Source organism: Drosophila guanche, unplaced genomic scaffold (assembly GCF_900245975.1).
Source record: "Drosophila guanche unplaced genomic scaffold, DGUA_6, whole genome shotgun sequence".
In the NCBI taxonomy this organism is placed as follows: Eukaryota; Metazoa; Arthropoda; class Insecta; order Diptera; family Drosophilidae; genus Drosophila; species Drosophila guanche.
In genome coordinates this window covers 10,353,922-10,370,205 of record NW_022995744.1, presented here as the reverse complement: position 1 = coordinate 10,370,205, position 16,284 = coordinate 10,353,922, and the positions used below count along the sequence as shown (strand labels likewise).

General features: G+C 48.8%; 5 protein-coding genes and 1 long non-coding RNA gene across 12 annotated transcripts in view; 3 read left to right on the top strand and 3 right to left on the bottom strand.

The window, feature by feature from the left end:
* The window catches only part of LOC117580452 (semaphorin-5A), a 37,416-nt gene extending 34,213 nt beyond the window's left edge, over nucleotides 1–3,203 (top strand). For 3 of the 4 annotated variants that reach the window (XM_034267018.1, XM_034267017.1, XM_034267019.1), the window contains 4 exons: nucleotides 5–1,734; nucleotides 1,798–1,953; nucleotides 2,030–2,232; nucleotides 2,290–3,203. In XM_034267018.1, the coding sequence (XP_034122909.1) occupies nucleotides 5–1,734; nucleotides 1,798–1,953; nucleotides 2,030–2,232; nucleotides 2,290–2,508 (2,308 nt within the window). In that variant the 3' untranslated portion in view covers nucleotides 2,509–3,203. The remainder of the gene's footprint in view (nucleotides 1–4; nucleotides 1,735–1,797; nucleotides 1,954–2,029; nucleotides 2,233–2,289) is intronic. The other variant, XM_034267020.1, reaches the window with a different exon arrangement.
* Nucleotides 3,204–3,568: 365 nt separating this feature from the next.
* On the bottom strand, nucleotides 3,569–4,289 carry LOC117580475. 2 transcript variants are annotated; one of them, XM_034267058.1, is made up of 3 exons: nucleotides 4,181–4,289; nucleotides 3,913–4,125; nucleotides 3,569–3,849 (listed from the first exon to the last, which is right to left on the bottom strand). In XM_034267058.1, exons 1-3 carry the CDS (start codon nucleotides 4,203–4,205, stop codon nucleotides 3,641–3,643), a joined length of 447 nt encoding a protein of 148 aa, XP_034122949.1. In that variant the 5' UTR covers nucleotides 4,206–4,289; the 3' UTR covers nucleotides 3,569–3,640. The 2 variants fall into 2 exon arrangements, with proteins under 2 accessions (XP_034122949.1, XP_034122948.1); XM_034267057.1 differs by having other exon boundaries at nucleotides 3,913–4,131; nucleotides 4,181–4,288.
* Nucleotides 4,290–4,435: 146 nt separating this feature from the next.
* Nucleotides 4,436–5,091, top strand: LOC117580480. The gene is made up of 3 exons (XM_034267064.1): nucleotides 4,436–4,618; nucleotides 4,681–4,881; nucleotides 4,945–5,091. Exons 1-3 carry the CDS (start codon nucleotides 4,585–4,587, stop codon nucleotides 5,010–5,012), a joined length of 303 nt encoding a protein of 100 aa, XP_034122955.1. The 5' UTR covers nucleotides 4,436–4,584; the 3' UTR covers nucleotides 5,013–5,091.
* A 1,729-nt stretch (nucleotides 5,092–6,820) lies between these two features.
* Nucleotides 6,821–7,879, bottom strand: LOC117579865. 2 transcript variants are annotated; one of them, XR_004573523.1, is made up of 3 exons: nucleotides 7,725–7,879; nucleotides 7,208–7,618; nucleotides 6,821–7,138 (listed from the first exon to the last, which is right to left on the bottom strand). It is a non-coding gene; the product is annotated as an uncharacterized LOC117579865 (long non-coding RNA). The 2 variants fall into 2 exon arrangements; XR_004573522.1 differs by having other exon boundaries at nucleotides 7,203–7,618; nucleotides 7,725–7,878.
* Nucleotides 7,880–8,235: 356 nt separating this feature from the next.
* Nucleotides 8,236–11,423, top strand: LOC117579856. Of its 2 annotated transcripts, XM_034265968.1 has the most exons (4): nucleotides 8,236–8,807; nucleotides 9,087–9,740; nucleotides 9,832–10,831; nucleotides 10,862–11,423. In XM_034265968.1, the coding sequence occupies exons 2-4, from the start codon at nucleotides 9,107–9,109 to the stop codon at nucleotides 10,926–10,928; spliced, it is 1,701 nt and encodes a 566-aa protein (XP_034121859.1). In that variant the 5' UTR covers nucleotides 8,236–8,807; nucleotides 9,087–9,106; the 3' UTR covers nucleotides 10,929–11,423. The 2 variants fall into 2 exon arrangements, with proteins under 2 accessions (XP_034121859.1, XP_034121858.1); XM_034265967.1 differs by having other exon boundaries at nucleotides 9,832–11,423.
* A 14-nt stretch (nucleotides 11,424–11,437) lies between these two features.
* On the bottom strand, nucleotides 11,438–12,179 carry LOC117579860 (peptidoglycan-recognition protein SD). Its single transcript, XM_034265973.1, has one exon. It carries the CDS (start codon nucleotides 12,138–12,140, stop codon nucleotides 11,574–11,576), a length of 567 nt encoding a protein of 188 aa, XP_034121864.1. The 5' UTR covers nucleotides 12,141–12,179; the 3' UTR covers nucleotides 11,438–11,573.
* Between the last annotated feature and the right edge of the window lie 4,105 nt (nucleotides 12,180–16,284).

Genomic DNA, 16,284 nt, shown 5'->3' with positions numbered 1-16,284 from the left:
ACAGCTCAAGCATCTATGGATCCGCTGTGTGCGCCTTCAATCTCAGCTCAATCAACGAAGCCTTCGATGGGGCCTTCAAGCACCAGGAACATGCGGACGCTGCCTGGACCACGGTCAACACGCCACAACGGAGTCAGTTCCAGTGCGCGGGTGGCACCACCGGCTTTGGCCACTTGCTGGAGAGTTCACGCTACCAACTGATGGATCAGGCTGTTCAGCCCATTGGCGCACAGCCGCTATATCACTCGAAGCTGGAGCAGTTCGGGCGCATAGCCCTCGACATACTGAACACCAAAACGGAACAGATTCATGTCCTCTTCGTGGCCAGCAGTGGGAATCACATCAAGAAGCTGTCGGTTAAGTACGTGAATGGTGGGACACAGACCTGTCTGGTGGAGCTCTGGCAAGCGGATGACACCGGCAGCAGTACGCTCCTCAACATGGCCTACTTGAAGGTCAGCGACTCGCTCTATCTGGGCACAGATCTGGCCTTGACCCGGGTGCCCGCACAGCGCTGCAGTCGCCATGTGTCACAGTCCAGCTGCCTCAATGCCATGGATCCGTATTGCGGTTGGAATGAGCTGGTTGAGCGCTGCATGCCCCAGCCCCGCGACTCCTCTGGCTTCCAGCACTGGCAGCAGGCACCGCAGCTCACATGTCCAGTGCTGAATGCGCCCATTGACGGCGGCTGGTCGGCATGGAATCCGTGGAACGTTTGCCAGCAGCACGAGGAGACGGACAGCAACTGCTTGTGCCGCGACAGGAGCTGCAACAATCCGCAGCCACAGCATGGCGGCGCCACCTGTAAGGGCATCAGCACGCAAGTGACGAACTGCACCCAACACGGTGGCTGGACGGAGTGGTCCGCCTGGTCGCAGTGCTCCCAGACCTGCGGCATTGCGGTGAAGATTCGTCGCCGAACCTGCGGCAATCCCAGACCCGCCCACGGTGGACGCACCTGTGTGGGATCGGAGCAATCGGAGATGTATTGCCGTCACCTGCCGCCCTGCCCGGTGCCCAAGCCTCCATCCGTGGACGGTGGCTGGGGACCCTGGGGCGAGTGGAGCGAGTGCAGTGCCCAGTGCGGCGGTGGCTTCCGCATGCGACGTCGCGAGTGCAACGATCCCACGCCCCTGAACGGCGGCCTCGACTGCCCCGGCTGCCGCCTGGACTACGAGGACTGCAACATGCAGAGCTGCTCGGAGGTGCGTAAGCTGAGCGCCTGGACACCCTGGCTAACGCTGCCTACTGGGAGTGCGGGCAACGCCAGTGATTCGTCCCACACGGAGCGGAGGTATCGCTATGCCTGCCGTGCCACCAGCCCGGACGCCAGCTCCGTGCGCATCAGCCTGGCCAAGGAGGAGTCGCGCAGTTGTCACCAAGATGGAAGCTGCCAGCGGCATGGCGATCATGTCGAGACAGCAGAGACGGACTCAGACTGGTCTCCGTGCAGCGTCAGCTGCGGCGGCGGCACACAGCAGCGTCAGCGAGGTCGTGGCATCCAGAGTCGTGCCTGCAATCTCCAGGAGTGCCCCGCGGACGATCTGCAGCCCAGCAACAGTATCGACAACGAGCTGGAGCATGAGTGGGGCTGCTGGTCGGAGTGGTCAGCCTGTTCGGTCACCTGCGGCCTGGGAGTGCGCAGGCGAACGCGTCGCTGCCTGGGCGGACATGAGCGGCTCTGCAAGGGTCGCTCCCTGGACGAGCAAAAGTGCGAGATGGTGCCATGCGAAGGTGCGTGTTTCTTCCTGCCCCCAAAACCCCGCTCAAGTTTAACCTTTGTTTGGCATTTTGTAGATTTTCTTGGCTGGAGTGCCTGGAGTGAGTGGTCGACGTGCTCCAGTGATGGCATACGTCTGCGGCATCGTCGCTGTTTAGTGGAGCAGCCCACAAACGTGGAGTGCCGTGGTGCAGAGTTCGAGAAGACCGCCTGCATGCCCAATGAGTGTGGAGGTAAGTGCGCAGATTGAATGCTCGCTCAATCGTTCCATTTGCTTATCTGTTTCTTTTATTTGTATCCTTTCTGCAGAAGTGCAAACGGCATCCGCCGCCACGCTGCCCATTGTGATTGCGGTCTGTGTGCTGGTAACTGTGGCCTGCTGTCTGGCCACCTATAGATACACGAAGCAGCGCTTCCTGCTGAGTGCCGAGGAGGCGCTGAACAAGACAACGACAACGACAGCCAGCTTTGATACCTACCCCAATCAGTATTCCAGTCTGCCCACCAAGGATGTGAGTTTGCCAACAGCTAAAGAGAATGTCTAGAGTCTAATGAATGTGTTCTTCCAGCAGTACTATGATCAGCGGCCCAAGCGGCAGTCCAGCTTCCGCATGCCCGTCAAGACCAGCAATGTGGGGAATGGCACACTGAATCGTAACCACAATATGCACCACAACAACACGCCCAAGGTGCTGGCCAAAACATACAATGACTGCGAGACGGGCACACTCAAAAGGCAATCGGCACTCAACAATTGCCGCACCAACATTGACGATGAAAAGTTCTAGAATCTAGCATCCCCATTACCCCAAACTGTGCCATCATTTGCCATGATCTACTTGCTGTCCATGGAAATGTTACGACGATAATGAGACCCCCCCAATTTTGCACCCAATCGAAGCGAAGCAGTTGCAAAAAGTTCCTTCTCTGACTCACATTGAGTCGTGTGTTAGTTAAGTCAATTGAGGTAGTTGTAAACCTAATTAGTTGTACCATGTAATACGTATCTATCCGATAAGTAATTTAGTTCATAAGTGAGTCGAAAGATTCGTTGAATAAGTATTGTAGTTGGAATGCCCTTCAATTCATTCCCATTCCCATTTTCGTTTCTAGGTTACATCGTTTCGTTATTGTTTTCGTTTACCCTTCGCATGATTTTTCGTTAACGCCCCACCCCCCAACCCCCTTCTTGTAGATATTGTCATTTATTTTGAAATTATTGTTCCCATCTTGAAGGCGAGACTGAATGTTAATATTTTTTTGTAGAAAATTGCTTATCCCAAAATGATGTATGCCATGCAACACAAACCAAGAAAATGAAAAAACATTTTCATGGAGAAAATTCTGCTTATAATTAATGAATTAATTTGCATTTAAGTTATCATCGAAAAATAGTGACCAAGCTTGAGTAAGCAGATATTATTTATAGCTTATCTTGTAAGAAAAATCGAACAATACACAAGAAGTTTTATACTAACCGAAATGAATCTATTCATATTGGTATTTGTTCAGTTGTGCAGTCGGCAGCACTGTTAACACCCAGGTTAACAGTCTGTAGCGCACCCGTCTACTGTACTGTTAGTGCTCTCCGACAGCGCTCTTAGAGTGGGCTCTCGCTCGCTCTTACGATCAAAACGGCTTGCGGCCTTAGCTTGTAAGCTCGGACTTTTCAGTATTGCTTCACCCCCCACTGCAATACTTGTGCAAATAACTGCTCGTGCACGTACATACACAAATAAGAGTGAGTACATATGTGTTTAAGAATGTAAAATCTTTCAGGCAAACAATTTTCATTTCCAACAGCATTTTTTGGCTATGTTGCTTAAATGACAAGAAAATCTCAAAATATTAGAGAGCATTGAAGTGTTTTTTATTGATATTCATGTGGAGAGTTTTCCTGTGTTTCCAAAACCATGTATTTTATTCGACGGGCTCTGTGGGAGGTCTGCGTGTGGTGCGGGTAGGACGACGAGTGCGAGGAGTGCGCGTGGGGCGAGAAGAACGGGTGGGTCGGGGAGTGCGCGTCGGGCGGCGTGTGGTGCGAGTACGAGGAGTAGGATTCGTTGGACCAGACTGAAGAGCTCTTCGCACATTGTTACAGGAGAGTGTCCTACAGCGCTCCAAAGTCACTGGAAATACATACAAATATTTAATTTAGATACATTATACAATCATATAATTCGAGTTCTTACATTGGCAGGTCGCGTCAGCCAACTGGCAGCGGGTGACTTCGCTCCAAGAACGGTTACTCCTTCGGCACTGGTTGTTAAAGGCAGTGGTGACATCGTTGGTAGTTCCCAGTCGCTCCTGATTGCGTACACATCTGGTGTTCTGGCGTCGGCAAATGTCACGGTTGCGCGGGGAGACCGTCGTCTCCTGGCTAGCCACGCAAATGCAACCAATAGCTAGGACTTGAATATGTTAGAAACTTCTCTGTGTACTCAACTCCTAGATTCTCACCCAAAAGCAAAGAAATTTTCCACATCTTGGTGTTGTTACTTAAATCACAAGATCAAGTCTCTGCTGGAACAGTGCTGATACTTGGGCTTTTATAACGGTCTGGAAATACTTTGGGAAACAGCTGTTTTCTCTGTATAGAAAAGATTTCATTATAACGAGTTTCCGGAAGCACTCTACATCGGCGCATGTGCATTCAAATAGCTAAAAGACAATAATTAATTCGCATTGTCAAACATTTCTTTTGAAAGGTTTTGGAGTTTTTGTGCCCGTTGCACTTGTACTTCATATTTTGTATGCATTGTTTCAAGGGGAATATGCAAGTGTATATAAAGGGTCTGCCACGGCTGTGTCTTCATTAGTTATCAGAACGATTAGTTCTCAGCAGCAAAAAGTAAACGGAGAGAATGAATATCCACGTAGTTTTGTCTTTATTTGTTGGTAAGTGCAATCAGTTTTGGCATTATTTTATACTTTACACAACTACTCTTTCTTTTGTTTAGTCCTCTGCCTGACTTTGATATCTGGCCAGAGGGAGGACTGCGAGGCACTGCAACGCGCTTGCGATAGTTGCTCGAGGAGATTGAATAATTCGTCGGATCGTGGCCTGCCCCTGTTGAATAGGGAGTGCAGGCAGAAGACTCGTAGTACCTGGGTTTGGCGCAATGTTACCCGATGCGAACTGACCAGATTAAACTGTATCGGTAAGTCGAACTGGGATAGCTTCTGAAATTACTTATCTTAATCGAAAATATTTCTCTTTATAGGATCTAATCGTCGCATGAACTGTGCAGATATAGCTGAACTTGCTGGTATGCGACGTGTCAGGAACTGAGGAACTATTGAGCTGATTTGATATGATGATTTAAATTTAATTTAAAATAAAATATATACAAGAGAGCATTGAAGTAAAATCAAAGGACTTTGTTATGCCCACCACTTGCCAACCACCCTGGCTAGATATCACACAGGGCAAGAATGCCATATACACACTGACAGCCACTACCAACAATGACGAGAAATGTGCAGTTCGAAAAGTCTGAGAAGAAAAGCAGATGTTGAGCTTGTCCACTCGTCTGTCGTAGGCCTTTGTGCATGTTTAATGTTCGAATTGGGGCTTTTGTCTTCTGTGCCTTCCATAGATCTGGCCCAAATGGTAACTCAGGGCGTGAGCAAGCAATCATTTTTGCACCAATTGCCGTACTTTAGTGACGATATTCTCAAGCGATGCGCTGCGAACGTAAGATGAATATTGATTATGGCAGAAATTTTCTTTTTACATGTTCCTGTTTGGTGTTTTTCAGAAAATCTAAACCCTTTTCGGCATCATGGAGCTGGAGGATGAGGATCATACGCGTCTGTAGCAGGTCTCCAGACAGATCGCCGATGGGGCCCGATTTGCCAACTATGTGGTCAATCTGGAGAGTGAATGCTCTTCAATGCAACCTTCTTCCATCCGAAGATCGAGAAAGGCAAGCATGATCCACTCCTCTTTGGGATGCAATCAGGACTACAAGTTCTACATCGAAGTGGCCGATTTCCAATCTGATTTGATACCATGTCGGAGTAGGTTAAGTTTAGGTTAATCAGATTTAGATTAGCATAACACAAATATCAACAAATTTTGTAAACATGGAATGACGCAAGTTTTGTGTAACAATAAAAAGTGTGGCATGCTTCAGGATGCTACGATATTGTTTTCCAATATTTGAAGTATCTTTTGGGGGCTGGTTTGATTCGCCAAAGTGTTGCATACTTTCAAGCTGAACGGATCCCTATTATAGAATAGCGTAACACAGCCATATCCTGCAGTCCTTGGGGTCCTTGATGAGTTCAAACGATACAGGAGGCACTTCCGCTCAGAAAGAGGTGTCTCATGTCCTGATCCGACAGGACACAGCCAAACTATGGCGTTATAGGGATTACATTTAAAAACATCCTTAAAATGCCATTATCCTTAAAGTCCTTACATCCGAATGGACTGAAAACGATAAAGGACATTCGCCTGATCACGAGGAGGTGTGGGGCATGTCCTGATCGGCCCCCAAATTAAGGAGGATACAATAAAACAAAAATGGCATATGGAACTACGATTTGGTGCATACCTTTAGTGATTTAAGATTTGAAAAACCCGCCTAGTTTCATAGCATCCAGCTCTTGACACAATGAAAAAACAAAAGAACCAGCTACCTTCTGCTGATTTATGTTCGCCTAGTACTCGGCCCGAAAATTGCCATTTGAGCGACGCAATTTTAAAAGTTGTTTGTTGTACAACAAACATTGTCTTGTTGTACAACAATTACAAAAACCTCTTTTGTAGTACAACAACAACAACAACATAAATTGACAACAACAACAGGACATTTTTGTTTTATTGTTTTCTCCTTAATTTGGGAGCCGATCAGGACATGCCACACCTCCTCGTGATCAGGCCCTGGAATGTTCTGATCGTTTTTAATCCTTTCGGATATAAGGACTTTAAGGATAACGACATTTTAAGGATGTTTTTAAATGTAATCCCTATAACGCCATAGTTTGGCTGTGTCCTGTGTCCATCAAGGACCTCAAGGACTGCGGGATATGGATGTTTCACGCTGTTCTGCAATAGGCTTTTTATTGTTTTACAAAACTTTGGTAATTCCATGTTTACAAAATTTGTAGTTTTATTAGATAATCCTAGCCTGCTTAACCAAGGCTTAACCTAAAGCGATGTGGTCTCTGTCTCAGATTGGAAATCGGCCACTTCGATGGAGAACTCGTAGTCCTGATTGCATCCAAAAGAGGAGTGGATCATGCTCTCGATCTTCGGATGGAAGAAGGTTGCATTGAAGAGCATTCACTCTCCAGATTGACCACATAGTTGGCGAATCGGGCCCCATCGGCGATCTGTCTGGAGACCTGCTAGAGACGCGTACGATCCTCATCCTCCAGCTCCATGATGCCGAAAAGGGTTTAGATTTTCTGAAAAACACCAAACAGGAGCATGTAAAAAGAAAATTTCTGGTAAAATCAACATACACCTTACCTTACAATATCGAAACTATAGTGCGGCAATTATTGTAAATATGATTCCTTGTTCGTGCTCTGAGTTACCATCTGGGCCAGATCTATGGCAGGCACAGGCACATAGGTCAAGGCCAGCTCATCGAGCTCCTACAGTTGACGCATCCTTATCCGCTGGCAATGGGCCTGAGGATCAGTTTCTGCTGCTTGACTTGTCAAAGTCAGAGTATTTATGGCATCCTTGTCATCTGTGAGATCTATCCAGGATGGACCAGGAACACGAATCGATCGTCTGATACCGAGGCCTAATAGGCTACCGCACAGTTCATCGGACGCTTGTGTCATTCCGCGTGGTCACTCATTTGCGTGCCATCCAACTTCCCCACTACGTAGCAGACCTATTAGTCGCACGCCGGCATGCAGCAAGAGAATAGAGTTCTAAAAACATAAAACATTTACGAAATTTGCAAAAAAGATCACAGAAAATGTGGTGTAGACAGCATGGAGCGCTGGGAATCTTACATGCAGTCTGTTTGGTACCTACCTCCTTGTTCTCGTACTGCAATTGGCATGCTACGGCTTCCGCCATGACTGTTTATCGGTTAACGTACGTTTTAAATACGTAAATTATACTATCTTAACTGTTTTCAATAAAATTGTTAAATTAGCAAACATTGTGTTGCTGTGGTAATTAGTGTTGAAAAATGCACAATGAAACTATCGATAGTAAACAAGCATATCGAGTATTACTGATGTTTGACAACAGCTCGCCGCCATGAAACGGAGGTATGGATTCAATTCAAACGTGCAGAAACAAAAACAATTTAGGTACATATCCTAGATGGGTTTCAGTTCGTTTTCTCCTCTTCTAAAATTTTTGATATTTTATGAGTGGCAATAATAATAGAGCATTGATTTATAGTTACGGGTGCAGAGGGCAATATTAAAGAGAAGATCAAAATCAAGGAAAATGATTTAAGACGTAGGGTTCCGGTATATTTTGAAAATAAGATAGGTATATTTCGGTTTCTTTATGAGGCGGTATTTTGTACCGCTAAATTCGCGGTCGCACTGGTCGTTCCAGCTGGTGGGGCTGCTACGTATTGGGGAAAAAGCAACATCACCGTGAAAAAATTGGTAAAAAATGTGGTTTTCGGGCAAGTAGGTGCTAGGAGGTGAGCAGGGTAGTGGAAAATCGAATGAAAATTCGTTGAAACGCACAGACCCCGATATGAAATAGCTGAAATTGCCAACGCATTTCGTATTGGTACGAGTATCAATCGCACCAAGAAGCAAACACAGCGACAGAGACAGACACAGAGGCATAGGCACTGTCAGCAGAGGCAGTGTGGAAGCAAGAAATTCGAGGCAGATGACCGATGCAGAAGTAAAATCTACGTGCAAATTCGACAAACAGAGCTAAGATTGCAGTTGGGGCAGATATATTGCCGCAAAACAGTTCTAATTATACAACAGCCGTAGTGTGTGTCCCCCCCCCCGAAGAACGAAACTGGTTATACACACAACAGCAGCAACGACGACGACGACGACGACGACGGACGACGAAGGAACGGGAGCAGCAGCAGCAGCAGCAGCGAAAGGCAGTTCGGCGCAGCGGAGAGTGAGGGTGAGTAAAAATCGATTTGTTGCACAAAACGCCACACAAACACACACGACAGCGACAACGACAACGACAACGACCACGACCACACTCTGCATTCGGGGTGCGAGTGGGTGAGTGTGGTGTGGTGAGGTGAGGTGGGGCAGGCAATGGCGACAGTGACAGCTTCTGGGTCGACCTGGGCGAGCAGGCGGTCGTCAGATGGCTCAAAATCTACGGATGGGCAGCCCAGCCCCAACAGGAACTTTCGAATGCAGCTTAAAACGATTCATTTTCTGATTCCAGGCATCCGCGACTGCTGTTCGATGGACAAAATCAAATTAAAGGTTATTGGCGTGCTGCGCGAACGCGACGGAGGCACGAATGTCAATCGAAGTGGCGGCGGCGGTGGAGGCGGTGTCAGCATTGGCATCTCCAATGGCAACGCCAATGGCGGCAGCGGCGTTGGCAGTCATCAGGTGGGCGTGGGCGTGGCCGCTGCAATTGGGGTCACGCAGGACAATGGCAATGGCAACGAAGGAAACGCCCCTGGACCAGAGCGCACCGATGCACATGCGAACGGCAATGCACTGGCCCCCGGCACCACCGGAGTGGGTGGGGCGGCACGCACCTCGGTGCTGTCGCGACCCCAGACATCGAAAATCAGCGCCCTCGACCTGGCCGGCATATTGAACACGCGGCGACGCCTGGAGTGGACCAAGGAGTGGCTGCGCAAGAACCAGGCCGAGTTCCTCAGCAAGGAGAATCTGCTGAACGAGCTGCAGTCGCGCAAGGATGAGTGCTACCACTTGAATTACTTCCTCGCCATAACCGAGAGCCAGTTCCGATACCTGGTGCAAAAGCTGGAGCCGATCATCAGTCAGTATGCGCCACAGCGTAAAAAGAAATCGTTCAGCGCCGAGGAGCGTCTGGCCATAACGCTCAAGTATTTGGCAACGGGTAAGCTCCAGCTCCAGCTCCAGCTACAGCTACAGCCCCTTAGGCAATAAATCTTCATTAATGGTCTTACCTTTTCCCGCTGCCCAAACAGGTGAAGTGCATTCTTGTCGAAACTACTGCTTCCGTGCCTCGAAATTTGTGATAAACGAAATGATTGCCAATATCTGTCTGGGCTTCTATGAGCACCTCAAGGACCAATACGTGACACTACCAAAGACTGATGAGCAGTGGCGGAACGCGGCCACGGACATGGAGCGCAAGCACAGCCTACCCCAGTGCGTGGGTAATCTCTTCATGCGCAGCATTCAGCTGCAGAGCAATGTGGCCAGCAGTGCCACCAATGGGGACGATCGCAAGCGGGCGACTGTCATCTTTACGGGCATCGTGGATGCCGACAACAATTTCCAGTATGCGAAGGTGGAGCGAGCGGCCAACAGTCGCCCCAACGATATCTATAACCAGACCACTGCCGTGGAGCTGATCGAGCACAAGATGCACGCCCTGGAGGCGCAGTCGAAGCATCGCAACGGCTACTACTTTGCCGGAGACTCGGTGCTGCCAGCCACCTCATACTTGGTCACCACACGGAACTGGCAGCGGGACCGGGCCGTGCTGGATGCCCTCGAGCAGGTCAATGCACACGCGGACCAGACCATGCGGATTCTGTGCAATATGTTTCCCATTCTGGCGCAGCCTCTGCGCGTCAGCGACAAGCACATCAGCGAAGTGGTTCTCGGCTGTGTGGCGCTGTACAATTTCCTGCGCAAGTCCGACGACTCGTTCCGGCGCAACAGCGACAGCATTGTGCAGCAGCAGCGTGGAGCGGAGCAGCAGCAGTTGGCGTATGCGGACAGTGAGGAGATCGACGATGACTGCATCATGCTGGCCACCGAGGAGGAGTTGCGAGAGCGGGCCGAGTTCACGCCCAGCGTTGGCCTCACCACCTGTTTCCAGCCACTGTGCGCGCAACGTGGCGAGACGCCCGAGGGTCTGGCCAAGCGGGAATGGCTGCTCCAGCTGCCACTGTCCAGTGGCGAACAGAATGGAACTGCAAACGAGAATGAGAATGAGAACGAGAATGAGAATGAGAACGATAATGAGAATGAGAATGATAATGAGCGTGGAAATGCGAGCGGGAGTGCTGCCAATACCAATGGAAGCGGCAGCGAGAATGGAAGTTTATATTAGTGCAATTTACCTAAGTACTAAGTTTACGAATTTTGTGTATAGTTCCTTGTTTTATATTTTGTAATCTATACTCTGTAATGGCATTGGCCAGCGCATGGCAAGTGGCAAATTGCAAATTGCCGGCTAATTGTTTACCTCTTGTTTAGCGCATTCTTCTTCTGCATACCATAACGATTATCATTACGATTACGATTACGATTACGATTACGAATTACGAGTTACAATTACCTGCGCTGTTCGTTCTAACCTTCGGTTCGTTCGTTCGTTCGTTCGTCGTTCGTCGTTCTGTGCTTCTCCTAGGGTCTGCCTGTATAGTTAGCTTAGTTTCTTATGGAAGTTCAGGTTCAGTGAATGACGCTATGTGATTGTCTCAAATCTCTTTGTGGCCCAGTGGCTCCTGGGGAGCTTAGCAAAAGGCGACATGGCATCCCCGCCAGTTTGTCGTCGCACGATCAGCGGTGTGAAAGTCGAAATTCGATTAAATAATAATAAAAAATGGAAAACAGATCAACAAAATTAAAATTTTAGTATTCGTATTTAAGCAAGCAACAAATTATACATAATTATATTTACAATAAATGTGTAAGGAATGGTCTTTACGTGTCTAAATCTAAGCCCCAACCCAATCCCACTTCGAGTCTACTTTCAGTTATCGCTCCATTGTGGCCACTGCTGCACGAGGGCGTACAACGCATCCCCGGGACTCTTTGTGGCGCTCACCTGGCGGTGGCCCAGCAGCTGATAGTTCTCCACCAACTGGCCCAGCCCCACAGCCTGCTCGAGGAGCGACTGTCCAGCCGCCAGAGCAGCATCGGCTGGCGGCTGCTGGTCAAAGTTTCCCAGGAACGCAATGCCAAGGGAACCCTCATTGTTAGCGCCAGCAAATGCTCCACGCAGGCTGGTGCTTCGACCCTCGTAGACGCGTCCATTACCCCCTATCAAGTAATGGTATCCAATGTCCGAGAACTTCTGCCGTGTCATTTGATACTGCTGCAGATTCCGCACCAGATTCGCACAGCTCTGATCATCGATGCAGCCACCGCCACCAGTGTGTGCAATCACGGCACGGGCCAGAGGCGTCTCCATGCTGTCCATTTCCCCACTGGCAGGTCGGGCATTCCATTCGGATCGCGTTACCAGCGTTATGTCGGCAGCGACAGCTGTGAGCGCCACAGCAAGTAGCACGAGGAGCAAGTAGCGCGTTGCGTTCATTCTGGCACTGTGGCTGTCGAACGACTGGGAGTGGGATCTGGCTATGGAGACGCTCTTATTGGTCGCTGATAAACCGTGTGCCCCTAGGGCGATAGCTTTTTACCCTCTCAACAAGCGATATTCATATACGGGCACGTATTTCGAGCACGATTCGAGGCGATTTCCCCGCGAGAGCTGACCAAAGAGTCTGCTTAGATTCGAATTTATGGATAGCATGACGCACGTCACAGATGTGACAGGTAGCAAGGGGTGCAGGGGATTTACCTCACTGATATGTTGATTGATGTCACTGATTCCCATAGAGGCAAATGTTCCACTTGTTAGACGAAACTCTTGTAGCAGCCCCTGCTGGTCAAGTGTCTGTCGCTGTAACTGTGATTACTGGGGCTGTGGGGATCACATCACACATATTAAAGTGGGTTATTCATGAGGGCGTTCCCCAACCAAAGCCTTCACTCCTAACTCTTCCGTTTGGCCTGCCGCTCCATGCGAAGAAAACCCCCAACTTGACACAGATGTTCAGCGCAGTTATTTAATTAAAAAACTTTCGTAATTAAATGCAAAAACAGCACAAAAATGGCAGAATGCGTGGAATAATCCTGCGCCTGCGGTTGGTGGGTTTTAGGCGAGTGAAATCGTAAAGTGACAATGAAAATGCAAGTAAGCGGCCCTCAATTAAACGCCAAAATGTAACTATAAAATGCCATAAAAAAAGAGGCCAAAGGCAACAGCAGTGGCGAAACCGCAAAGCAGACAAAAAGCCAAAACCGAAACGGGAGAATAAAATTCTACTTCGACTGGGACTGGGGAGTATAAAGCGCTGGGAAATAGTTGCTACAGTTTGGGGCTGCTGGCTGTTAACTTGAATTTAAACGAGTTTCAACTGCCACGAGGACTCTGCCATTGCCACTGCCACTGCCACTGCCACCTTTTATTCCTCTCTCTCCCATTGGGGCTTGTTGGATGGTTATTCGAACAGTTTTCCTGCTCGAAACTAGGCTAATGCCAACGCCCTACGCCCACCCACCGAACATCGAGGCGGGAAAAACATATTTTTTCCTGGCTGCAGGGCTGCGTGTCCTGTGGATGCACCCACTGCCACGCAGCAGACAGCACGGCAGTCCACGGCGCCAGGCTGGCTCATTTGCAAAAATTGTCAGATTTATTTCGCTAATTGCTGCTCATCCGTTTAATTAAAATTAAAAGAACTTGCACAAGTTAAGGGCGAAAGTTTTTATGCGAATTCTCTGGAATCTCGCATTGGGCACGTTTAGAGCAGAGCACACCTCGTCTATGCTCTCCCCTCTCAGAGCAACCTTCTCCTATTGTTGTTACTACAATGCCATCTATTAAATTGCTGTGCAAAGTTGGCGAACGCCGACGAGCACCTGGCAACAAGCAACTTGCCCAACCCAGAGGAGGATGGTGGCGCTGATGATGATGATGTTGCTGATGGTGGCAAGCGGCAAGCGGCAAGCGCCCCGGGTAGGCTTTCAACTCTGGACAGGCAACAAATTAAGCTGCAAGTCTTGCAGGCTCCGTTAAAGCTGTCACATTTCACCCCCCAAAAGGTGTCAATCGGGAGAGACCCCGAAAAGTTGTGGCGTACAAGAGGAAGCATGAATGCAACAACTATTTGGGGTAGGGGTGTGGGGTGGTACTCCCCCGCAACTACAATTTGCACGCAATGCTGCAACATCTGGTGTTGCACCTCCAACGACTCCTCGTCCTCCTCCTCCTCCTCCGACACTGACGACCGGAAAGAGCAAAAGTTGCCTGCAACCACACTGTGGATTCGGATTTTGGGCAAGTTTTGGCAGTGCGGATTGCGGATTGACACCAGCCATGCAAGGGAGAGTGTCGATGGGGGCGACATTTTTATGACAACTTGCTTAAATTTCATAACAGAACTCCCGCAGCAGAAAAGGGAAAACTTATTTCGTTTACGAGTCGCAAAACTTGTCTCTGCCTCTGTATGCTGTGTGCTGTGTGTGTGTGTGTGTGTGTGTGTGCGAATATTTTCTTAGGGTGTGAGCGGTGTGGGTGGTGTGCCATCGATGTCGATGTCGCTAATGAATAAAGTTCGCTTGTGAATGAATATCCACGGCAAGCAGTTGCACGGGCTTTGAGACTGAGGAGCCGGTAGACTGGTAGGAGCCAGATGCAACTGCAAATATCGGAGAAAGACTTTTCCATCGATTCAAATTGCAGAATAAGTGTGTTAAAAGAACGAAGATAACTGCACTTACTTCGACGATCAGCGCTTCGAACTGCAGCAGCAGCAGCAGAAGCCAAAAGCTCGGATCAGCCGCAAGAGCAAAAGCTCGAGAGAGAGAGAGAGAGAGAGTTCAAATAGCGAAACAAGAGAAACAGTTAAATGCCGCTCTGCTCCGAAGAGTAGTCTTGAGATCTGGAATGCTGAGTTCTGATATGGATTTCTGTGGAGTTTCTGTTTTGTATTCTGGCAAATCCTGCTGCTCTGACGCTTGCACTTTAAGGACTGCACTCCCCCATTGAGTTTCCTGTAAGTTGCTGTAATATTTTTAATATGCAACGAAAAATATGCGCAACAATATGGCGGCAGTATTAAAGCCAAATGATGTGCGTAACACAGCAAGCTTCATCGTATTCATGGGTGGCTGGCACATTGACATTTTAGAGGCGTCCTGCATTGGCATCAGCTTCTGCCGCAGCTTTGGCTCTAGCTGTAGGTCCCCCTCCCGCTCCACCTCCTGCAGACATCTTGTCAGAAATTTTCATGCTGCTGTAAGCTGTTTTCATGCACATTTTTGGAGCACTTGTGCTCGGCACAAACACTTCAATTTGGCTTCAAGGATGCGTGCATGCGGGCAGCAGCCATGAATGGATACAGAGCCATGGCCATGGCCATGCCCAGATCCAGCTGCAGAGTCAGAGTCAGAGTGTGGCAAGCAGCAAGCAGCAAGCAGCAGCGTATGGCTAGGATATGGCAAGAGGCAGCCCAGTCAAAGTGCCGGAAGGAAGTGCGCTGTGACGTTGCAGGGGGGGGTGGACGGTGGGATATGACTGTGCGAGAGGATGGCTATGCTATCCTGGGATATGGCGTCAAACAACATGCAACTCTTAAACTATAACTTTTGATATATGCCGAGGAAATAGTGTGGGGAGTGCACTCAATCGTGGTTGCCCAGGCATCAGCAGAGCCATCAGCCAGGAGCAGCAGCCAGAAGCAGAAGGAGCAGCAGCAGCCCCATCAACTACTTAGCGTCAAAACGCTTAAAGTTGAATTTGTAACGCTTCAAGTGTGGCAGCGGCACAAAGCCAATGGAGAGTGTTGGGGGAGACAGGGGAGAGACCTGTCTAATGCCAGTTTACTCATCTATTTTTATTAAATCGCCACGGAAACACACACACACACATGCACACACACACACGTGGAGAGCGTGGAGAGCGTGGTGAGTATGGAGCCAACAAATGTAAAGTTACGCAGAGAGAGAGCGAGATGTGGAGAGAGAGGGAGAGTAAGAGAGAGCAGCTTATGAAGGTTTCTCCTTTATATAAATCATTATTATTTAGAGCTCGAGCCGAAATGTTTTCTATAGGCTTCTGGGCAGCTCTACTCCCTACTGCTGGCCAATATTGTGCATTATGAGTGTTAAATGCTATATTTTCATACACCAATTTACAAATACTTTCTTTTGTGTGGGAACTTTCTTTCTTCCTGCAAGCTGGAATGCCTTTCCTTCGTTTGTTAGACGAGAGTCTGTGCCTGCTCTGTTATTGATATATTTGTATTTACACAAAAGGAACTTGGCTTCTCCTGCCTGAAATTACTTTACAGTTTGTTGCAAAACTGCAGAGAGACCCTCTGCTGGTAGCATCCTTAGTTAGTGTGTGGCAAACTGACTTTAGACACTTGGCTGTTACAGCTGCAGAGGCAGAGGCAGAGGCCACTCCCGTTCCCCTCCCCCCACATGGTGCCAGCTTATTTTCGAGGGTTTAATTTTGATTTAAACGCTGGCAGACAGCTGGTAGCCCAGTGCGTGCTGGAGCAGAAGCACAGACATTGACTGGCTCGGACACGAGAGAGCCTCCTCCCAGTAGGGTGGAGATTTCAGTTTGGGCTTCATTGAAATTTAACTTGCACTTGCAGCNCACAGGCGCT

What these genes read in the sequence shown, in the direction of transcription:
- LOC117579856 (XM_034265967.1), top strand. Translation starts at nt 9,107, where the DNA reads ATGGACAAAATCAAATTAAAGGTTATTGGCGTGCTGCGCGAACGCGAC. An exon ending in GCTCAAGTATTTGGCAACGG is followed by an intron (nt 9,741 to 9,831) that starts GTAAGCTCCAGC and finishes CTGCCCAAACAG; the next exon opens with GTGAAGTGCATTCTTGTCGA.
- LOC117579860 (XM_034265973.1), bottom strand. Translation starts at nt 12,140, where the DNA reads ATGAACGCAACGCGCTACTTGCTCCTCGTGCTACTTGCTGTGGCGCTC.
- LOC117580480 (XM_034267064.1), top strand. Translation starts at nt 4,585, where the DNA reads ATGAATATCCACGTAGTTTTGTCTTTATTTGTTG. An exon ending in AGTTTTGTCTTTATTTGTTG is followed by an intron (nt 4,619 to 4,680) that starts GTAAGTGCAATC and finishes TCTTTTGTTTAG; the next exon opens with TCCTCTGCCTGACTTTGATA. An exon ending in GACCAGATTAAACTGTATCG is followed by an intron (nt 4,882 to 4,944) that starts GTAAGTCGAACT and finishes TTCTCTTTATAG; the next exon opens with GATCTAATCGTCGCATGAAC.
- LOC117580475 (XM_034267057.1), bottom strand. Translation starts at nt 4,205, where the DNA reads ATGTGGAAAATTTCTTTGCTTTTGG. An exon ending in GAAAATTTCTTTGCTTTTGG is followed by an intron (nt 4,132 to 4,180) that starts GTGAGAATCTAG and finishes AACATATTCAAG; the next exon opens with TCCTAGCTATTGGTTGCATT. An exon ending in GGCTGACGCGACCTGCCAAT is followed by an intron (nt 3,850 to 3,912) that starts GTAAGAACTCGA and finishes ATGTATTTCCAG; the next exon opens with TGACTTTGGAGCGCTGTAGG.